At 37.3% G+C, this 20804-nt stretch overlaps 1 protein-coding gene and 1 long non-coding RNA gene across 2 annotated transcripts; one reads left to right on the forward strand and one right to left on the reverse strand.

The window, feature by feature from the left end:
* Positions 1 to 1848: 1848 nt before the first annotated feature.
* On the forward strand, positions 1849 to 16093 carry LOC148650524 (UDP-glucose 6-dehydrogenase-like). Its single transcript, XM_088604398.1, has 12 exons — positions 1849 to 2000; positions 6713 to 6890; positions 7225 to 7326; positions 7665 to 7865; positions 8314 to 8511; positions 9367 to 9514; positions 10290 to 10384; positions 11073 to 11203; positions 12490 to 12629; positions 13104 to 13195; positions 13313 to 13423; positions 14158 to 16093. The coding sequence occupies exons 2-12, from the start codon at positions 6723 to 6725 to the stop codon at positions 14260 to 14262; spliced, it is 1491 nt and encodes a 496-aa protein (XP_088460524.1). The 5' UTR covers positions 1849 to 2000; positions 6713 to 6722; the 3' UTR covers positions 14263 to 16093.
* A 1025-nt stretch (positions 16094 to 17118) lies between these two features.
* On the reverse strand, positions 17119 to 19199 carry LOC148650525 (uncharacterized). The gene is made up of 3 exons (XR_015925843.1): positions 19038 to 19199; positions 18265 to 18349; positions 17119 to 17856 (listed from the first exon to the last, which is right to left on the reverse strand). It is a non-coding gene; the product is annotated as an uncharacterized LOC148650525 (long non-coding RNA).
* Positions 19200 to 20804: the final 1605 nt, after the last annotated feature.

A 20804-nucleotide genomic window follows, 5' to 3' on the forward strand; every position in this document is an offset into this window, starting at 1 on the left:
TAATGAGATTCCACTTCTCATATGTTGTTGTTTTCTCAAAGAAATAATCTCTGAGGTGATCAATCTGAAATGGCAAAAAAGAAACCAAGACGGTCAGTCACAAGGGTCATTGTAACCTGAGACACACATGTCCTGTCAACAAATAAAAGGTTAACTCATTCCCCACCTCCCTGTGAGCAAGATTTCCCCTTAGGAAGGAAAACAAACTTCAAAATCTGATCTGAAAAATACAGACAGCACATGTATAGAGTCTTCTTTTTTTTCTTCACAATAAAAGTGATTTAAGATTCATTCTGAAGTGGCCAAATAATGGAATAGGGGATCTAATTGTACTAACTTATAATTCCAATCTTTGAACACACCATTATCGAGTCTTCGGCTGCATTTGTTTTGCAAGTACAACAATACACATTATCATGTGTTAAAAAAAAGTGTCAAAGTATTGGCACCGAATCGAAATCAAGCCAACACTGGTCCTTCAGGGAAAATGGAGTATGAGATGTGACATTTTTATAACCATTGATTTCTCTTTAGTACTAATAATATTTGTAACAGCTCATTTTTAAAATGAGTTGTTTTGTGTTCAAAAGAACATTACATGGTCAAAAGACTACATAACTTTACAAAAAAACACACATTTTAATTGCAAAGGCTTAGTCAAAGGAGTGATCTGATTGCCACTCCTAGTTTCCTGGTTATGTTTTTGGCACACTTCAGCCAACTCATAAGGATAATCCTCCCTGCCCAACTCTTCTGCACACAAAACTTATGTTGGTGAGCAGCAGAGCTGAAAGTCTCACACACACACTGTAGGCATGACAGATGATAACTTGGACACAAAACTGAGTCCAAAGCATTCGGACTGAAGTGCAGCCTTTATCTCCGAGTTGTTTGGATGGATGAGGAAGCAGGCATTTCACACATGCATGTAACTCACTGACCCAACACAACTAACCTTAACGCTGCAAATACATGTTTGTAAACAGCGAAAGGGGGAGATTGAGGTACCATTGCTTTTGTTGGACATTTCATTCCCCTGAGTGGAAAATTTGTGGTAACAGGAATGTTGTTGTAATCAGGGAAATCAACTGTAAAACAAATTTGTTTTATTCAAAATTTGAGTCTGTTTATAATAGAAAGGGAACTCTAAAAAAGTCAAGAACTTGGCTTGGTTTTCTTAGACATCCGATAACCTGAAAAGGAAATGTTGTGGATAAAAATGTTGGATTTGTCTGAAGTTTGATGAGCTTTGCAATGGTGCCTTACATAGACCAGAAACTTATATTTAATAGAAACTCTTATTTCAACGTAATGTACTTTGAATATTCACTATTTGTATTTGTTTCTTGAACCAAGGAACTGGCAGAGGAACAAATACTCTTGTGAAATAAAGCTGAAAATACAACACAGCTTATCAAATACAGACGGTAAAGGTAAAGGTAAAAACTAAGAAATACAACAGAAAAACATTCAATATCACGCAAAATAAAAAAGTTATAGTGAAGATGCTTTCATAGGAGCTGCCGACAGTGCAGTTTTGCTGGCGAATTACACCTAACAGGGCAGGCAGCGCAGTTTAAAAATAGAAATATTAAAGAAGGCGCATAGAAGTGTCCTGTTGTATTTATAGGTAAGAGCCATTTAAAGAATTTAAATCAATGCAGTGAATTTCAGGAGCTGTGAAAAAGAATTGAATACGCCGTGCAGATTGTTTTAGATTTGAACGTCAACAACACTGATTGAGATATAACAAACGTTAGAAAAGCACGATGCTTTTTCTATTTATGTTTGTAAAAAAGCAACAGAAGAAACATAATTCTCTTCGCATAAACCCTTAAATTTAAGAGACGACCAACCCAGTCCTTACGCAGGGACCATTGAGGAAGTGATGTCAAGATCCCACCCCTACCCCTGCTGCTGCAGGCGTGTAGAAAAGGGAGAACTGCCCTGAGCTACCTTAAATCTTCCGAGGACTGTGAGCAGTTTACAGTAAGGAGAAGGTAATTATTATTTTTTAAACACGTTCGGATTTGAATTCGTCTGATTATAAAGTAAAGCAACACATAGCTTTGACTTCTGAGATGGAATCGGAGTATTTATTTTCGTGGACCCAGCCTTTTTATAGAGAAGCAATTGGTGCCGAGGCTTTTTTTTTTAACTGTGCTTTCTGTGTTAACGGTTGTAATATTTGTCTTGTTATTACAGTAGTAATATTGGACATCGCCGAAAGAGATGCAGTGTACTTTTTGTCTCTTCGCTACTTTTTGAATAATAGAACTGGAACAACCACAGAGCCGGTTTTTTTAACGGAATGCCTGCAATTTCCTCTAACTAGTTTGCCAGCACTGCCCATTACTTGTATTAATGTCAGCAAACCGCAGTGATCTTTATTTAAAAAAAACGCACGGCACTCTTTTTTTCTCATCTTAATCGAAGGGTCAGTCCGAAGTGTCCAGTTGGCAGTAGTGGTTTTTCATTCAGTAGAAACTTGTCTCGTATTACTACCTTAAATCCCGTCCCCTCAAGGTCTGATTGGATGTTAGGGATCGCTGCGACTTTCTATTTGGTTTGCAGGGGTATTTAGTCTTTTCGTTGCCACTTGGGTAAGAAATGCAGAAACGCGAAGTCCGACTTCTTTTTAAGTACTCCAACATCCTCTATAAAAACGTAGCGTTTATTAGGACTCAGTAGATACTCACAGCAGGTTATTTAACTAGCAGCTGATTTTTTTTCTTTAATTTAAAGCATTTCATAAGTAGCTTGTGGGTACGCGTCTTTCTCTGGGTGTTTTCTTGCATGAAGTTAACAGATTTAAGATGATCCATGATCAAACTAATCATAATCTCTTCATTTGTTTTTGTTTTTAAATAAAGACCTTAATTTAATAAATACCTTTTTTTGGCACTTCGATCATTTACAGTAATAAGTTCTGAGAACACGGTAAAGCCGGGTATGCGTATGCGAGGTATTTAAAATAGTTAATTTTGCAGCTCGTAACCTCTTGTGTTTTCCCCGCCTCCTGAAAAATGCCTCGCTAAAATTTAACACAAAATTAAAGACATGAATTAAGATCTAAATATAATGATCCGTCTATGTTAAGTTTTTAGAAAGCATGAATTAATGTTGTCGTTACTTAGTTCTGTCGGTTTACATGAGTAGGATAATTGATGTCTAAGGCGGGTGAGTTTTTAACCCAGTGACTAAGAGTGGGATTTTAATTTTAGACTCCTAAAAGATCTCTCAGTATGCGTCACATTTGTGTGGGATTTCTTACTTTGTCTTTATTCTGTGCTGTGATACATTTGGGAAAATCTGTAATCAGTTCTATGGCTTTATTATCTTGTGATATATCTATAGCACCCATGTCTCAAATGTACCCCTCAATTCTGATTTTGTTTTTTGCAAGATCAGATGTAGAAATGAAAACTTAGAGAAGTATTGTACAGAAAACACATTTCAGTACTATTTTTAAAGGGGAGACATAGGCTTATTAATGGGTTATACGTTTTATAAAAGCAACCTATGGCTGTAATTGTCCATAGATGCCTTGTGTGAGATGTACTGTAAACTATATTGTTCAGGTTGTTTTTTATTTTGGTAAATTCACATGGTATATGGGGAAGATGAGCAATTCCAACCTCACCCTTGGTACTGCTGCTAAATCTAGCAGTTCAAGTAATACATAATGGGAAGTATATGTAATGTAATACTTACTGCAGACGGAAGTCCACGCAGACAAGCCATTACAGCCTTTGGGGACCCAGCATGGAAGAGATGGCGTTGTGACAAATCAAAATATAAGAAGCCTGCAGATAATGTGTGGCCACTAACACTGTGAGACACATGCCTCGTAAAAAACCTAGATACACCTAAAAACAAATATGGTTCTTAATCTTTTAAAATTTAAACAGAGCCTTTAGTGGTGATTCCTTGTCACTTCTGTCTGAGTGTTCCACAGAGATTGAAGTGGGCTATTCCCACTGATCATTGTGAAACCTACTTGTAACACTACTGACTTCTCACAGGTACCTGAACCAGATGGCACAAAGAGAAATTAAGTTACAGTCAGTTTCAGTATTGAGGACAGGAGGCCCTTATTAACACACAGGATGTAGGACATGTAGAGTACTTAGTAATGATGTGGAAACCGTTCCTATACAGTCTTTCAGGATACAGCCTGATAAGGTTGTAGGGAACAATGAAATGCTATCATTAAAATGTCAACCTAATGGCTTTCCTTTTTCTGTAGTTTGTTCTTTCCACTTGCCAGTGTGTCTCATTTTAATGATAATGTTTCTTTATTAACCCTATACAATTTCTTGCGTTAGGAATTTGTCTTTTCACATACCCCAGCTTTTCTCCATGAGACACACAGAAAGGGAGAGAAGCTTGGGGTCAGAGATTGTACAGCACCCCTGGCGCAGTTGGGGTTAAGGGCCTTACTCAGGGGCCCACCAGAGTAGGATTTCTCTGCCAGCCACAGGATTTGAACCAGCAACCTCCCAGTCACAGGCACAGATCCTTAACCACAGAGCCACCGCTCCACCCTTACTGTTTTCTTACCGTTGTGAAGATTTGCTTAAATACTTAGCAGAATTCAGTATTTTTTCAGGTTACTCTTGAAAAAAAAAATCTGCCTTTTTTAAAGCTTTTTTTAAGCCACTATGCAGTACAATATACAGTACAGATACTGAACTTTATTTTTTATTAAATGATACTAAGCAAATAAAGATGGCAATATGGTTCAGGTCTTAAAGTTGAAGATTGTTCTGCTACTGTTGTATGCAAGTTGAAACATGTTTACATGCTCAGCGAGTGCTATTAGAATTCCCTCACTACCTCTTAACAAAGTCTGTGAAAACACCTGGACTGAACAGAACATCTTAAGGCTTCGGGGGTTTTGATCTATTCAACAACATTAAAAAAACCACAATAATCATTTTCCCCACACCAGCTACAAATGACTATCAATTATACTTCTCTTTATTTATCAGAATTTTACTTCTGCAAAATCTATTTCTTGTGCATTGTCTGCTGAACATGTAAATACCATGATTTCACTATTATTTTATTAAATAAAGCAAAGATGCTATGTCCTTATTACTTTACTAAGAGCATAGTTTAAAAAAATCTGTGATTTTATTTGTTCTTACGCTTGCAACTAATAATGATACACAACAGTGTATTGTAAATACCCCACAACAGAGTACAAAGGAGCCTTTGAGTTTGATAGTGCAGCAAGCCACTGTCTTGAAAAATTACACTAATAGTTTATTTATTTTTTTTGTGGTTTAGCTGTTGTGTTTCATGGTGCTGGAATAATGATGCAATTGTAGACTTCTTGATTACTTTTTGGCTCTCTTGGATTGAGCAGGCCTGTGGAATGTGTAGAGTCTGGACCAGTCTGAGTAAGTTAGGAGTCGGATACAGGGTGCCAGTGTTAAACTCCCAGAAAGAATGCACAGAGGAGCCGCTCCAGAAATCAAAGCAATATATTTTGGGAGATGTTGGTTATCCCTGGCGAAATAGGGATTACTCTAGTCTGAAGCATTAATTGTATTTATATTAATTGTATTTATTTACTAACAGAGGGAGAAAGGTAGAGAAAAGTAATCTGAAAAGTTTGAAAGGAGGGTTGTGGGTCATGTTTTATGTTTTTATTTGAAGCACAAAAATCCATTGGATAAAATTAGAAAATGTGCTTGTTTTATAGATACCAGTTCTACACTCCTGACATGTATCCAATTTATACAGTCTCTGCTGTGGGAAAGAAGCACAAATGATTTGATCTACTTGTTTTTCCTCATTATTTCGAAAATTAATATATGCTGTATATCCATTCTACTAAGTAGTCAAAATATCCTATTTGCTGTAACTTGCCTAATAAGATGAATGAGAGATGTAGAAGGGAGCTAATTAAAGATACAGTTACTAGGGTTTTGTTACAAAGGTATATGAATTGTACAGAATTTATTTCCTTTTAGACTGCAAAATACCTAAGTACACAGAAAATAAGTAAATTGTGTAAAGTAATCTGTGGCCAAATATAGAATTTATTTTATGATGGAATATATTCAGACTTAGAATTATTAATAGAATAGAAATATTCAGTTTCTTGTTGAGCCAAGATATAGTTTATTATTCATTTTACTGTATTTACTGTGGCAATAATATGACCACTGTTAATCATATAATTACTTAAAGTTTCTGATATTCTGTTATTTGGGGTTAACTGGGATTTTGTATATGGCTAAGGTTTTTATTTAAGTTTTATGTTTTCATCTTGGTTGTACCTGTCTTTTGATTTGAATGGTCTAATGTCACACCTCCACATCATAAACACTACATTGCATGGAGTCAAGAAAATAACAGGTAATCTTGGTAGTCTCCCTAATTACTGCTATAGCTCTAAAATCAGAGGAACATTGTGAAACTAATACTTAGGTTAATTTGAATATTGTCTAGTACATTCCACAACGGGATAAGCAAGTTTCTGGCTTTAATCTGCACTTTTACTGGCTAGTAATAATCAAATCAAAAGATGCACACACTCATTAAATAGCTACAGTAAATTACTTGAGATTCAACATGTATGTAAGTGTAGTACTATAGTGCCCACAGCCAAGAATCTTTGTGCTTCATAAAAGACTGTTTGTTCAAAGTTTGAACCTTTCAGTCTCACTTGATCCTTACCCTTCCATTTGCCTTTCAGCAAGGGGTGAATGAAGATGGTTCAGGTGAAGAGGATCTGTTGTATTGGGGCTGGTTACGTCGGTGGACCCACCTGCAGTGTCATTGCTCAGATGTGCCCTGAGATCAAAGTCACAGTGGTAGATGTGAATGAGGAAAGGATTAAAGCTTGGAATTCAGACAGTCTTCCTATTTTTGAGGTAACAACACAGACATCATCTAAGGAGATTCCTAAATTGATGTCAATAATTTGATTATACAGAGGTGTTCGTGTGTTGAGGTTTGCTTTTACTTGATGCAAAGAAATATATTTTTACCTTTACTTTAGTTTTCTGTTGCTACCGCCTACTAGGATTTTCCTAATATAATGTACTTTAAATGTGTAATTTAGGTGTCAAACCTAACAAGTTGAAATATCCAATGTTCTTATATTGGCCAAACATGGGCTAGGTGTTTGTCAGTTTTCTAAGAATAGAAATGGCTATCAATAGTATTGCAGAGATGATATTATTGTTTCTTTGGGTTTCCTTTCAGCCTGGTCTCCAGGAAGTGGTGGATTCATGCCGAGGGGTCAATCTTTTCTTCTCCACCGATATCAACAGTGCCATTAAAGATGCAGACCTAGTATTCATATCAGTAAGAAAGATATCTGTGTTCACTCACTGCTTCCTTTCCACTCACTGTATTGGGTGTCTTTCGTAGACTTCTTTAATGGAGGTTCACCTAAAGTTGAAAGCAAAGCTTCTATCAACTAAAAAAATGGGCAAAAATAATTAACTATGTTTAAAAGAGTTCTGTGTCATGCTTTACAAATGGGGCTCATCTGTGTATTGATTCTGAATGATCTGAGGGCGTCAGGACAAGTACAAATAATATAATTGAAAGAATGTTAAACAGTATGGAGCACAACCATCGGGACAGGAAGATGAAGATGAGAACGCTTTAGAAATGATTAGTTTGGATTCTGTTTTCAGGTCAATACGCCCACAAAGACGTTCGGCATCGGAAAAGGGCGAGCTGCTGACTTGAAGTACATCGAGGCTTGTGCACGGCGGATAGCAGATGTGTCCAGTGGTTGCAAGATTGTGGTGGAGAAGAGCACAGTTCCTGTCCGTGCCGCAGAGAGCATTCGGAGGATATTTAATGCCAACACTAAATCTAATCTCAGCTTTCAGGTATCACAACATAGGCATCTTTTCTTAACAAGTATGTTGCCATGATTATAGTCACAGGGACTGGTCAATGCTTAATAAGGAATTATGAATATGTAAAAGTTAAGAAAATTGTATACATAAAGACATTTTGAAATTCTACTATATATGGTACATCATGAAGCAGCTACATTTATAGTAAAGATGATGGCCCATCCTGTAGATTAACCTTATTGAGCAGCATTGGTATGGTGTAAAAGGGCTGCTGTAGCAATACTCTGTGTTACCTATGTATTTAGTATAATTGCATTTCAAGATGTATTATTTTTCCTAAAACATTGCATTTTAGAAAGTGTTATTGTACTCCTGAATCTTATTTTGTAATGAAGGCCATCGTGTACTTTATTTCAGTAGCTTTAGTTTCTTATTATTAGTTCCCTGAATGAATATGTGTTAATTCATTTTCCTGTAGGTCCTCTCCAATCCAGAGTTCCTTGCTGAAGGCACCGCTATTTCTGACCTAAAAAATCCTGATCGAGTTCTCATTGGTGGGGACGAGACTCCCGAGGGGCAAAGGGCAATTGAGGCTCTCCGCAACATCTATGAGCACTGGGTACCCAAGAACAAAATCATCACCACCAACACATGGTCCTCTGAGCTTTCTAAACTGGTACATAACCTAAATTTCCCTTTCTTCAGATAGAAGTTCCAACATTACTGTCTGAAAGCAATAATATACACTGAAAGGTTTTGCAGCTCCCCACTCGAAGTACTTTACACATTAATGCGTTCTAGAAAATTCAACCACCTGGTGGTGACTTGATACTAAACGTCTACTCAAGGGAAATTCCAAATAACATTTGTGTGGTCTGTGGTTTCATTCACTGACTGTAGGAGTCCAGTCAGTTGAAGTTATCAATTACAGGCTTCAGATTGCCTCTGTTTTACAAAAATGAATAAATGTAAGCATGAGCTTTATTTCTTATTTGATGGTCTTTGTTTGTTTTCTATTTTGTAGTCTTCCTTTACTCTTGCTGAATGTTTACAGATTTTTATCTGCCTTTTACTATTGAATCATGGGTGTTACTAATAAGCCATATCTTTGATTGTCAACATAGACCTCAAGAACTACTGTTTCAGAGTGTCTTAGAATATTTGTACCCAGTCATTGAGCAGGTGTTTCTGATGGATTTATTTTTGCCGTTAGGCTATCAAATATTTATTTGTTCAGTGTTCGTGCATTTGCTTGGGGACAAGAGTACCTTACTCCATTAACGTTTTGTAGTTGTCATTTATTTACAGGCTGTATCAATTCACTAATGAAAGTGTTTGCTGCTTATTGCTGTCAGTTTTAATCCCGATTCATGGATGACCTCAAACACCACTTCATTTCCAGAATAGAGCTGGTTTGAAAACTGCACTTTTAAAAAAAAAAAAAACAACAACTGGAGGGCACTAATTCGATCACGAAAGAATGGAAGAGTAATTCTGGCACACTGCTCTGCATTGACTCTTTCCTCTGCAGGCTGCCAATGCCTTCCTGGCCCAGAGGATCAGCAGTATAAACTCCATCAGCGCGCTCTGTGAAGTGACGGGGGCAGACGTAGAAGAGGTGGCGCATGCGATTGGCACAGACCAGAGGATCGGGAGCAGATTTCTGAAGGCCAGCGTGGGTGAGGTGGCAGGATGGGTGGATTCAGAGTAGGGAAGGACAAGGAAAGCTCAAGGAAGACAGTGTTTTGTCTCCTGTTCTGACTGCTGAGGGAAATATGCCAGTAATGGCATCTTATTGTTTTAGTCACTGTGCCATTATCAGTCTGTTCACATTTTCCTTGCTTTTGCTGGATCAGCAGGTTTTTAAGAGCTGACAGGCAGCAGTGCAGTGGTTGCTTAGCAGAAGCTCTTTATAAAATCCCTGGCTGCTTATTATGGAGATTTCTGACAAATATGTACTTAATGAGCAAAATATAAGAGGAGAATTTTTTCTGGTAATGTGTTTGATACAGTAATCAAGGTACTAAGAAATGTACTGCTTGCTAATGTGCTGCTTGCACTTTAATGAAATTTAAACAAATTTAAACCAGACAGAATGCAGGAGGTTTGGTCAATAAGATTTTAAAAAATTGGAAAATTGTTTTACTTATTGCTTAATTATTGTAGTCAAAGGAGAATAACTCAGGTGTTTAAGTTTAAAATTGAAATTAATATCGGGAAAACTTGTGGTTTGGAGTAATATCAGGAGGAGGTGTGCCAGTCCTCCAGTCAGCTGTAGAGCTTGTAGCTTGTCAGGAAAGAGTAATTGCTCTCATAGGAGAGTGTGCTTGCCTTTCCTTTTTCTCCATGCTGGAGTCCCATATATTTTTGAAGAGTAAATATTGTGTAGCAACATTGAAAGCTTGTTGTATTATCCACTGAAGTGTTAATTAAGCTGAGTTTTAATTATTCCAGGTTTTGGTGGTAGTTGCTTCCAGAAAGATGTTCTTAACCTCGTTTACCTCTGTGAGGCTCTCAACTTGCCTGAAGTTGCAAGATACTGGCAGCAGGTAGGGTGGTCTTTTAAATGTGTTGTGCAAAATGTGTTCCTTATTATTTGCCTGCGATTACATAACGTAATCTGGCTTCCATATCTATAATAGTAATAACAACAACAACAACAACATATAGCACTGTTTATCCCAATGGGCTGCAAATTACTTTACATATGTACTAAGAAACATCATTCATTTGCTGCCCCTACTTCAGTGATGTGTAGTAGGCATTTTGTGCCAGCAGCCCCATTACATTAGTAGATCAGGAAGTGAAGTGAGAAATTACTTCCAATTGAATTTAATAAAATTTAGGTAGGCCAAATTGAGCAAAGCAGAATTGAGCCAGGACACCAGAGTGAATGCTTGTACTCTTATGCACAGTGCCATGGGGTCTTCCTAACACCTCATCGAAAGGACCACAAGACAGTGGCCCCTTTCACATTGGACAGTGGTATTGAAATTGTAGTTCTAAGGGAAAAGTGCCATTCACTCACCTAATGTTTGTTAAAGGTCATATGTCCCAACTGATTCTGAGTTCTGACTGCAAGGTGATAATTCTGCTGTCAATCTACACATCCCTTGTGTGCCTTTATTTGCATAACCTTTCTTTTAATGTCAGTTTTTTTGTACAATCTTTTTGCTCAGTTCAAATCAATCAGTCTTTCAATGCAAAACCGTTTACATGTGCCCTGAAATTTCACAGGTCATAGAAATCAATGACTACCAACGTCAGCGGTTCTCCTCCAGGATCATTGGTTGTCTCTTCAACACTGTAACTGACAAAAAGATTGCTCTCCTTGGGTTTGCCTTCAAGAAGAACACGGGAGACACGAGGTACATAGAAATAATGTTGCTCAAAAGCTGAAATGGAAAGTCGACCTCTTAACTTTTTCAGCTGTGAGGGTTCTACGTGATTAAAACAGGGGGAAAAAACATGGATTCTTGTTGCTTGCAGTCCAGTAGGGATTATAGGGATCTTGAGTTCATAAATTTTTAAGACCTTAAAAATGTCAAATTCATTGACACAAAACAGTTTTAGTCTGTCCACCCATGTTCATTCAGTCCTGTTAAGGGTAACAGCAGCATTATGTGGGGAGGACCAAAAATCTTTTTACTGTGCAACATTTCAGGACTTGGGGTATTTACAGGCCATCTTATAAACTAGTTATTTGTCCCTCTAATATGTCCTGAGTCATCTCTGATGTGTCCGCTCATTGCACAAGTGTTGCCGATAATCATTCTTCTCATCAGGTGCTCAGATCTCCCGAACTTGCGTCTCTTGATCTAGCAGCGTAGCACCCTTAACAAAAGGCTTTGCTGGCCAAGCTTTTCACCTTGTCGCAGAGTAAGCCCATCAGCGGTGTGAAGAAACCTCACTACTGCTGCTTCTTCCTTCTGAAGATCAATGTCTTGTAGTGGTGGAGGGTCTCATGTATTCTGATCAACCCCAAACCCACGCCATCTAGAGCCTTCTGATCCTGGTAAGGTCTCCCTTGAAGAAGGGTAACCTCATCATACCTGGTATGAGGTACCAGACAAAAACGATCCACCCCAGAAACCTCATGACAGTTGAGAAGATGACTGTGACAACCTTATTCAAATCAGAAATACTGGGATCTACCATCCCTGCAGCCAAGCAGTGGGGTGGAGTTTGCGGGCATGTGTCTGGTGGCTGGGCCACCCCCATAACATGGCCAGGCTCATCCTGAAATGGGTATAAAGAGAAGACCTGTGGGCTCATCACCCACCGGGAAAAGGGTGAGGGTCAGTCCAATGTCCACGTGGCAGCAAGAAGGATGAAAGTTACATTCAAACTGTCTACATGTTTACTTGCACATTGTCTATTGTTTGTTTGTGCATTGTCTTGATGCACTGTTTGCACTTTGTTTTGTTTTTTACACTTGTTTTACAATCGAGAGACTTCTGTATGTAAGAATTCCATTGTACCAGTACCGGTTACATATGGCAATAAAGTTCAAGTTCAGAAGAACCTGCAGATCCAACTGGATCAGACTTGTTTATCACTGCAGTTTCAAAATGAAAGGAGGAGAAGATATAATTATTTCACCCTAAAAAGTTATTTATATATGTATAGTTACATCCCTGTCTTATTTTTGCAGAGAATCGTCCAGTATCTATATCAGTCGTTACCTGATGGATGAAGGGGCTCGTCTGCATATTTATGACCCCAAAGTAAAGAAAGAGCAGATAATTCAGGACCTGTCTCAACCCACCGCCTCAGATGATGACCCAAATAGAGGTACACCTTGTGTTGCTCGTTCGTATCGGAAACAAAGTACCCCACTTCCTCCAACAAGTATTTTTCAAAACCTCGGTGTGAATATAAGGACCTGCAATGCTTTTACAATTCACATAATAGACTTGTCGTAATTTTCCCTTAACCTGGATAATGCTTAGTCATTGTTTCAACAGGAAGCCATTTATAAACCCTAATTTACTCTATGTCAAACATTTAGATGTTCTGTTTTTAAGTACAATCTGCAAGACAGCTGTTGACGTTTCTTTTTTTTTAATGTGCCAGTAAGGCATAGATTTTTACATATGGTTACCATATGTGCTTTAATTACATTTTTTTTCTTCAAAATTATCCTTTAGTTTACATTTAAGGGGCTTAGAACCTGTTTGCTGAACACGTTGCCATTGGAGAAGCCCATATGTAGGACTTTTAAACTGTTTCTGCTTCATAATTTGTTCTTTCTCTGTTGCACTTCAGTGTCTCGCCTGGTCACAATTTCCAGCGATCCCTATGAGGCCTGTGAGAATGCTCATGCCATTGTGATTTGCACAGAGTGGGACATGTTCAGGGTAAGAAACATGAGTCCAGACTTCAGTCGAGGCCAGAACTGTATTGCTCGTGTCAGTCCTAAATATTGCAGATATCTAAGGATCCCTTGAGGTCTAAAGGTGTTTTATCTATTACAGGAGCTGGACTATGAAAGAATATACAAGGCAATGCTGAAGCCCGCCTTCATCTTTGATGGCAGAAGAATCCTGGACAGTTTGCATGACCAGTTACAGCACATAGGGTTCCAGGTAATTTGGGTCCTCTTTCATGCAATTATCACAAATGCATCAGAATAATTTATCCCACAAAGTGTTACATACAGTATGTTGTACATTCTACACAGGAAAAAAAGGTTAATACCTCTTTTAAGGATTGTTTCTTTATTCTTGTGGAATCATATATTGAGGATGGTTAACATTTAAATTTAAATAGCTCACAATGAAAGATATGTGTGCTTGTGTATTTTGGTAGTCTCATATTTTATTAAAAAAGAAGGTAGCGCTTTGTTGTTTTTGGAAGAAGCAAAATTTTGGAAGAAACCAGTGTATCTTTGAAGAGATGAATATCTTTTAAAAAATCTGTTTATTTTGGGCTTCCTGGTTGCTTGAATGAAAATGGTTTCCGAGGCAACCTACATCATACATTCCTCTAGGGCAGATTTTTTAAAATAAGAACACTGTGCAATCCAAAAAATAAGACTGAGTGTTCATTTACCAAAATTCAGAAGTATACTTGGGTCAGCTGAGGAAATCGGTAGTACAATTTACTGTAAAAAGCTCAATTTGTATCTAATCTGTCAAATGTCACATTAAGCAATATGTTAATCATTTTTTGTCACAACATAAACATCTTGATATGATACAAAATACTTTTCCTATTGGAAAGAATGGTAAATCTGTTTTCCTTTTGTACTGTGAGTATAAAGTTTAATTACGTCATAAATAGCCTTATAATTGCTTCTCTGTTTGTCTTGGTTTTATAGGTGGAGACAATTGGCAAGAGAGTGAGCCAAAGAATTCCATTCACAGCCAGTAATGATGTCTCAAAAGCTGATCAGGCTCCTCCGTCCAAAAAAATCAAACTCTGAGTGTTTTGGTTTCAGGATAGACAGTTGCTACAGTGAGGGTAACTTCATTTTATTTTTACTGAAACCATATTTACAGTATTATATTGCTTTTTTATTTTTATTCTGAATATTTAACTTAATTTTATACTGTACTAAGCTAGCTTCTATACTGCAATTATCTATTAGATAAAGGTTCTTCTTGAGAAGTTTCCAGTTTTTGTCGTCAAGTAGGTTTTTGTTTGCCTCTGTATTTATCTTCTTTCTCATACGAGGGGGTGTTGTAACTATCCCCATTATTTTTTAAATTCAGTTTAAAACATTCCATGATCTGTATGTATGGTGTTTGTGTAGGGAGAACTACTTCCAGTTGAACACTGAACTCCTTTTATGTTTCTTCTGCAAGCTAGTGTACTGTTTACTTAAAAATACTGTTATTTCCATGTAAATAACTGTATTTTATCAGCATTTCCTCTCATGAAGGTACTTCTTAGGTTTAATCAGTGTATTGGGTCACAAAGGATGGAGGAAACTACAAACGTAAGATTTGTAATTAAGATTTGGAGCAGTTCTGAACCTGCCCCTTTAAAACTGCTCGCTATATATATTGAGAGGCATTAAAAGGTGATGAAAGCTATAGTTTCCAATACTCATTTATGTACTTCACAATGCCAATCCATACATTTCTGAAAATGTATAGCTTCACGCTTGTTGAAGCAGGTGAAAGCATATGTTTCCATGATAAAAAAATACCATTTGCAATATTATTACACATATCTTTCAGAAAGCTGTGATGGGACTTGTAGAGAATGTATAATAAAAAGATATATGCTATTTTTACATGTGTTTTGTTAAGGAATTGTGTTTTTTGAAGCGTTTTTTTGAAACCATTGCCTAATTTAAAACAATTATAGAGTAATCTGGAAGAAAGACAGTCTGTATTTTTTTTTTCAGAAACCACATATTATAATTATAATATTAAGAGATCCACTTGAAAAGTCTATATAACATAATATTTGGTCTTAAAGATTATTTAGATATATAGCTGAAGCTGTCTAATCGAGAACCATCTTCAAGTCTATCACTTAAGGATGGAGTAGGCCATATTTTATGCAAACAGGCTGGGGACATAGATGGAACCTGGTCAGTGTCCAAACTGCCATATTGGGAAAAGTTAAATATTCATTAGTTATTTTCTGCAGACCTGTCTCAATTCAAATGTTTTAAACTTATTTTGCTGTGTGAGCTCCTTGGTGCACTGTTGTGGATGAACAACATAATTAAAAATGAAGTCTTATTGCTTTAGCAGTGTACTTTTTCTGGTTAGTATAACTATTATGCAACTACACTGAAAGTAGCCTAATTCGGGACATTTTATGTGTTTTCCCTTTTGCTTTGTTTTTTGAGTCCCCGTTGTACCAAATCACCAGCGTGTTTTGATTGCACTTATTAATTATTCATCCATGCATTTTCTGACAGCTTCTTCCAATTCAGGGGTGTAGGGGGGAGCCATAGTCTGTCCCTGCAAGCAACAGGTGCAAGGCAGGGTACACCCTGGACAGGATGCCAGTCCAGGATGCCATCGGAGGGCAGACAGACACAGACACAGACACACTCACACCAGGCCAGTCAACCTACCAGTATGTCTTTGGACTATAACAGGAAACCGGGGCACCTGGAAGAAACCCACGTGAACATAGAGAGATCATGTAAACTCCACACAGATAGCACCCCAGGTCTGGAATCGAACCCAGGGCCCCAGCACTGAAAGGCAGCAATGCTAATTACCGCGTCACTGTGCTGCCCATTCTATTGAATGCAGAAAATTAACAAATCATGCTAAAAACCTCTAAAATGAATCATCTACAATCCTTTCTTGATTTTCTGTGGGCATTTTACTTAGTCTTTACTTTATTTCCTTTTTGGTTAAGTGAAATGTATTACTGTTTTGTTTGCAAAGTATTTTTCTCTGTAGAAATGTGTAGAATATGTTGGAAACCAAGTGTGCCTGACCAGTGGAAACCAGAGAACATCCCCACAATTGACCTCAATCTACTATAATGCCAAACATCATAATCTAGGAGGAACTACAGGACAACTTTCAAACCATTATATTCAGCTTTTACTTTCTGAATAAAGCCCATCAAAATATCGCCAAACCTATATCCATCCATCACATGGGGGCAGGAGTTTATCCTGGCAAGCAATGGGCAAAATACATACTGTATGTATCTACTTGTTTCCCATACGCATATCACCATTTTTTTTAATTAACATGTTCATACTTTTAAACTATTCACCTGCCCATCCATTGTAAGAAAGCTGCTAAGTCTGGAGTATCTCAAGGAACCTAACAGTGCAGGACTACATCCTGGATGTTGTGCCAGTCTCCAGCCTAGTGCACAAACAAGCTCACTCACAGACAAGACAGGTAGGGGAAACCAATTAACTGGGCTAGAATGTCTGTCAGGAAGAAACTTGAGCAACCACTGAAAACCCACATGAACAGAAGGATAATGTATGGTCTCTCTTGTACTGTAATTAAAAGAAAATTCTGTTGGAATATGAGCAAATAATATTTTATGTTTATGAACATTAAACTAAATAGACTTTAATAAACTTTGTATTGTGTTGTAGAGAGAGTTTACTGCCTATCATTAAGATTTACTGCATTTATTTCATGTCAGTTTTTTTAAACTACAGTACAATTTGTTCTGAACTAATCAGAATTATATGAATTATAATAACCAATAAGTAATTATCTATGGCACTAATGGTTTGAACATACAATTAAATAATATATGCAAATTAGACAAAAAATTAAGAGACTCAGTGTAGAAACATAAGTCACTGCAAAGATTGAGACAATGATGTCAGTACTTACAGTTTTAATGAATCTGTAAAATCGACAGTAGTAACACCTTTACAAACCGAGAGAGATGAGCTGCTCTCTCGTCATGTTTCAGGATTAGGGAAGGAGGTTCCAAAGGAGTGCAGTAAGAGGCACGTGCTGCTTGAGTTCTTCCTCAGATGACGAAAACTACGTTCTTGGCTGTCCTCTCATCAAGCCTAAAGGATCGTTTTGTATGTCAGAAGAGCAATCTGTGTACTACCATCGACTTTCAGACAGCAATCTATCAAAATGGGACAGAAATTATTCTTTCAAATTTCATTTGGGGAGGTTTCATATTTTAAAGATATTTTTTAATTTAATGACAAGACGGTTTCGGTCCAGTTATCAAATACGAGACTCAAGAAATACATTCTTAGGTAATGACATCTGCAGAGGGTATTATTTAAATATGCTAAAGAATGTTCAATGTAGCTGACAGCTGATCTATGCTTGCCATTAGGGACTTAATGGTAGTAATTATTTTCTTTCCTCATATTCCCTTTGAGTACCTACCATTTACACATAATTGGCCAACACCTGCTGAACGGCAGAGGGAGGTTAACAAACAGCCAAACCCCTAGTCTTTCTGGGTAGTAGTGGGATAGGAGCCAGATCATACTCTTAATGAAACAGTAGTCCAGGCAGTTAACTGAGAAGTCTTTCATATCAAAAATGATGCAAAGGGTGTCACAGACTTCCTCATCACACCTCTCTCCTGCCATCTCCTGCAAAAACAAGAAAGTTCATACTCCTTTGTTTTGTATATACTTTTTTGTTACAATGTTCTAGTCTGGATTGGGAAAAAAAACTTGGTTTTTCTATTGCACACTGGTTAGTGTAACCAGTTGCAATTGTACAGTAATAGAAAATGACATGTTAATCTTTACAAAACTGTCAAAAAATGAATCTATTTGTCCTTTGCTTCTAAAAGCAGCTGGAAGCCTCTTAGAAATCTTCTTTAACAGGGTCAAAATCACTAACTTTATTACAGTACTGTATTCCCATTTTAATGGAAAATGTGTCCCTTTCTCTTCTAAAAACATGAAGAATATTACATAATATAAGTTACATGTTAAGTGCTATTTTCAGAATTTTCATTATCCTATCTTACAATACTCAAATAAACAACCTACCAGCAAGTATACAATGAACCTTGTAAGACTGTCCTGGGTCGCATCTTTGTTATTACAGAGGCTGACTGCAATGAGTATAATTGGCCTGTGGGAGGCAGTAAAACGAGACCCTAATTTAGTACAGTGTTCTCATAATTAAAAAAAAAAACATATTTTAGGACAGATACAAGTTTTGAAAATATAATTTGAAATTCAATCTAAGTATTCATATTACTCATACATGTACTGCTGCCTTTTACATCAATTCTTTGCACCAGATTTAAACCCCACAAATAAATTCCCCTTGCAGTGGAAGTTATTCAACAGTAAAGTGTGTGCACATCTACTCCTGAATTACCCAGAGCTCGAGTTTGTTCTACAAAGTTACAAATTCTTCCCCATGTGCCACTACAGCTTAGTAGTGCTGTAGCAGGAAAATGCAATTAACTTCTTGGACATGAGCTTAACTGCCTTCAGGGTTTTAATACGATTACAGAGCTGTCTTGTCCCTAACCATGACAGATGGAATAGTTCTTGAGCTGTCATGCTACATAAAGCAATATCACACAGCTCAGGTTTATATAACCAAACCCACTGCCCACTCGCAGTCTGGTGTACACAAGATAATTAACAGACTTAATATGCTAAGTCTCTGTACACTTTGGAGATATTAGAGAAATTAGAGAGACTGGGTTCCAACAGTGTTCAGTTTTGTTGTAAAATAGTAAAGATTTTATATACCACAGAAGCTCTGATAGGATTAAATCAAAATGGTGAAGAAGCTACCGGCCTACCTTGGTTGTCTCTGTCTTCCAGTATCAGGGCTTTCCCTGTGTTCTGCAGGGAGATGATTTCTGGACTCCCTGCAGTGATTGATTCCACCCCAAGGTCCTGCCTCCACTGGAGATACTGGCAGAGCCCCACCAGTGCATCCTCCAATGTGCCAAAGCCTCTTAGGCCCTAAATTCACAAACAAGAGGGTGTTCTTAGCACAGTCTGTCCACATGGGACCACTTGTGCATTACAAACGACTGAAGCATGTCTATATACACAGCATGTAGTTTTGTACACGTGAAGCACAAAAGGTTATGCTGTACAAAGAATACCACATTTTCAGTTCGTGAAAAAAAGGTAAATACATGAAGACATGAGTATTTACACCCATGTCGCAGTGTTACTGTGTCCAACAATGAAGAAAGGAAACTGACCCTGGGCAACTGAATGAGGTGATGTAATTTTACTCTTATTTTCATCTCTATGATCAAGTCTTCATATAAGAAACAAGTAAAGGTTTATTCCATGCTGAAAGAGAAGAAAAGAAGCACAACGTTTCGGCAGTGGAGCCTTCTTCGACCCTTCTACTTTACCTGAAGAAGGCTCCACGGCTGAAACGTTGTGTTTCTTTTCTTCTCTTTTCAGCATGGAATAAACCTGTTACTTGTTCCTTTGCAGCCTACACATGCTGACGCAGCTCCCTACTTGAAGGTCTTCATGTAGGTTGTTACAAGTGTTACTTGCATTTGTTTTTGTTGGTCCAGTCAACAAATTATTTCACATCTCTTTTTTTGTAAAATGGATTGGAGTTGAGAATTAGCCTGGAAGCTTTACCTTTTTCTTCAGCACTGCCCTGTTTTCTGCTGTGTCTACATTGTCTGTGCACATCTTATCTGGGACACTAGCATGTGCCCTGTGAGAAGACAAATCACCAACTGTAATTTTTTTACGTTCTATATTAATATATCAATGTATCTATTTCTCAGTTAGACTTCGAAGTCTTGCACATGTTGAAATCCTTAAAATTTATACATCATGTATTGGTATAGGAAAGACAAATCGTGATTAATCCATGCAATCATATGAAGCAGGATTGTATCTTGAGTGGAATGCCTTTCTGTCACATGGAAACACATGAACACAAACAATTTACAGATTCCAATTATCCAGTATGACTTTGGAAGATGAGATAAAATGAGCACTTCGACAATCTGTCATATATAATGGGAGTAGGGGGCAGATGTACACACTTCACACAGAAAACCTAAATTAAGAAGTGAAAGGGGTCAGCATTAACCTCTGTCACTGTGCTGCTCTCAATTGTGTTTTAGTAATACTGAATAAAAATACCATTAAAGAATGTAAGAATGTGCCATTTTGCCCACATAGCACAATATATTGCCATCTGCTGTTCAGAGTAAATAAAAGCATGCCATTACTAGCAGACTCAAGCCCATCTTTTTGCTTCACAGCCAACTAGTTTTAAAGTTTTAATAACTTACTTGAGATATAAAGAGTTCACAGGGCCTATTTTCATATACTAATCTGTAATACCTGACAGTTCGCGAATACTCTCAGATGAGTCTTACCACAGAAAATGAACAAAAACTGAACCTGATATACTGTTTTCACATTAGCGTATAACTAAAATGTAATTCCTAAAAAAAATTAAAAAATACATTGAAATCTTAGAAAACAAATCTTAAAATAAAAAGGCTACATATATTGCTTTACAGTTGTGAATACAAACAACCCAATATATCTACAGCAGAAACATCTGTTAAGTT

Source organism: Lepisosteus platostomus, chromosome 13 (assembly GCF_059453375.1).
Source record: "Lepisosteus platostomus isolate fLepPlt1 chromosome 13, fLepPlt1.hap1, whole genome shotgun sequence".
Lineage (NCBI taxonomy): Eukaryota > Metazoa > Chordata > Actinopteri > Semionotiformes > Lepisosteidae > Lepisosteus > Lepisosteus platostomus.

Coding starts and splice junctions, on each gene's coding strand:
- LOC148650524 (XM_088604398.1), top strand. CDS start 6,723: ATGAAGATGGTTCAGGTGAAGAGGATCTGTTGTATTGGGGCTGGTTAC. Junction 6,891..7,224: donor ACAGTCTTCCTATTTTTGAG/GTAACAACACAG, acceptor GTTTCCTTTCAG/CCTGGTCTCCAGGAAGTGGT. Junction 13,424..14,157: donor TACAGCACATAGGGTTCCAG/GTAATTTGGGTC, acceptor TTGGTTTTATAG/GTGGAGACAATTGGCAAGAG.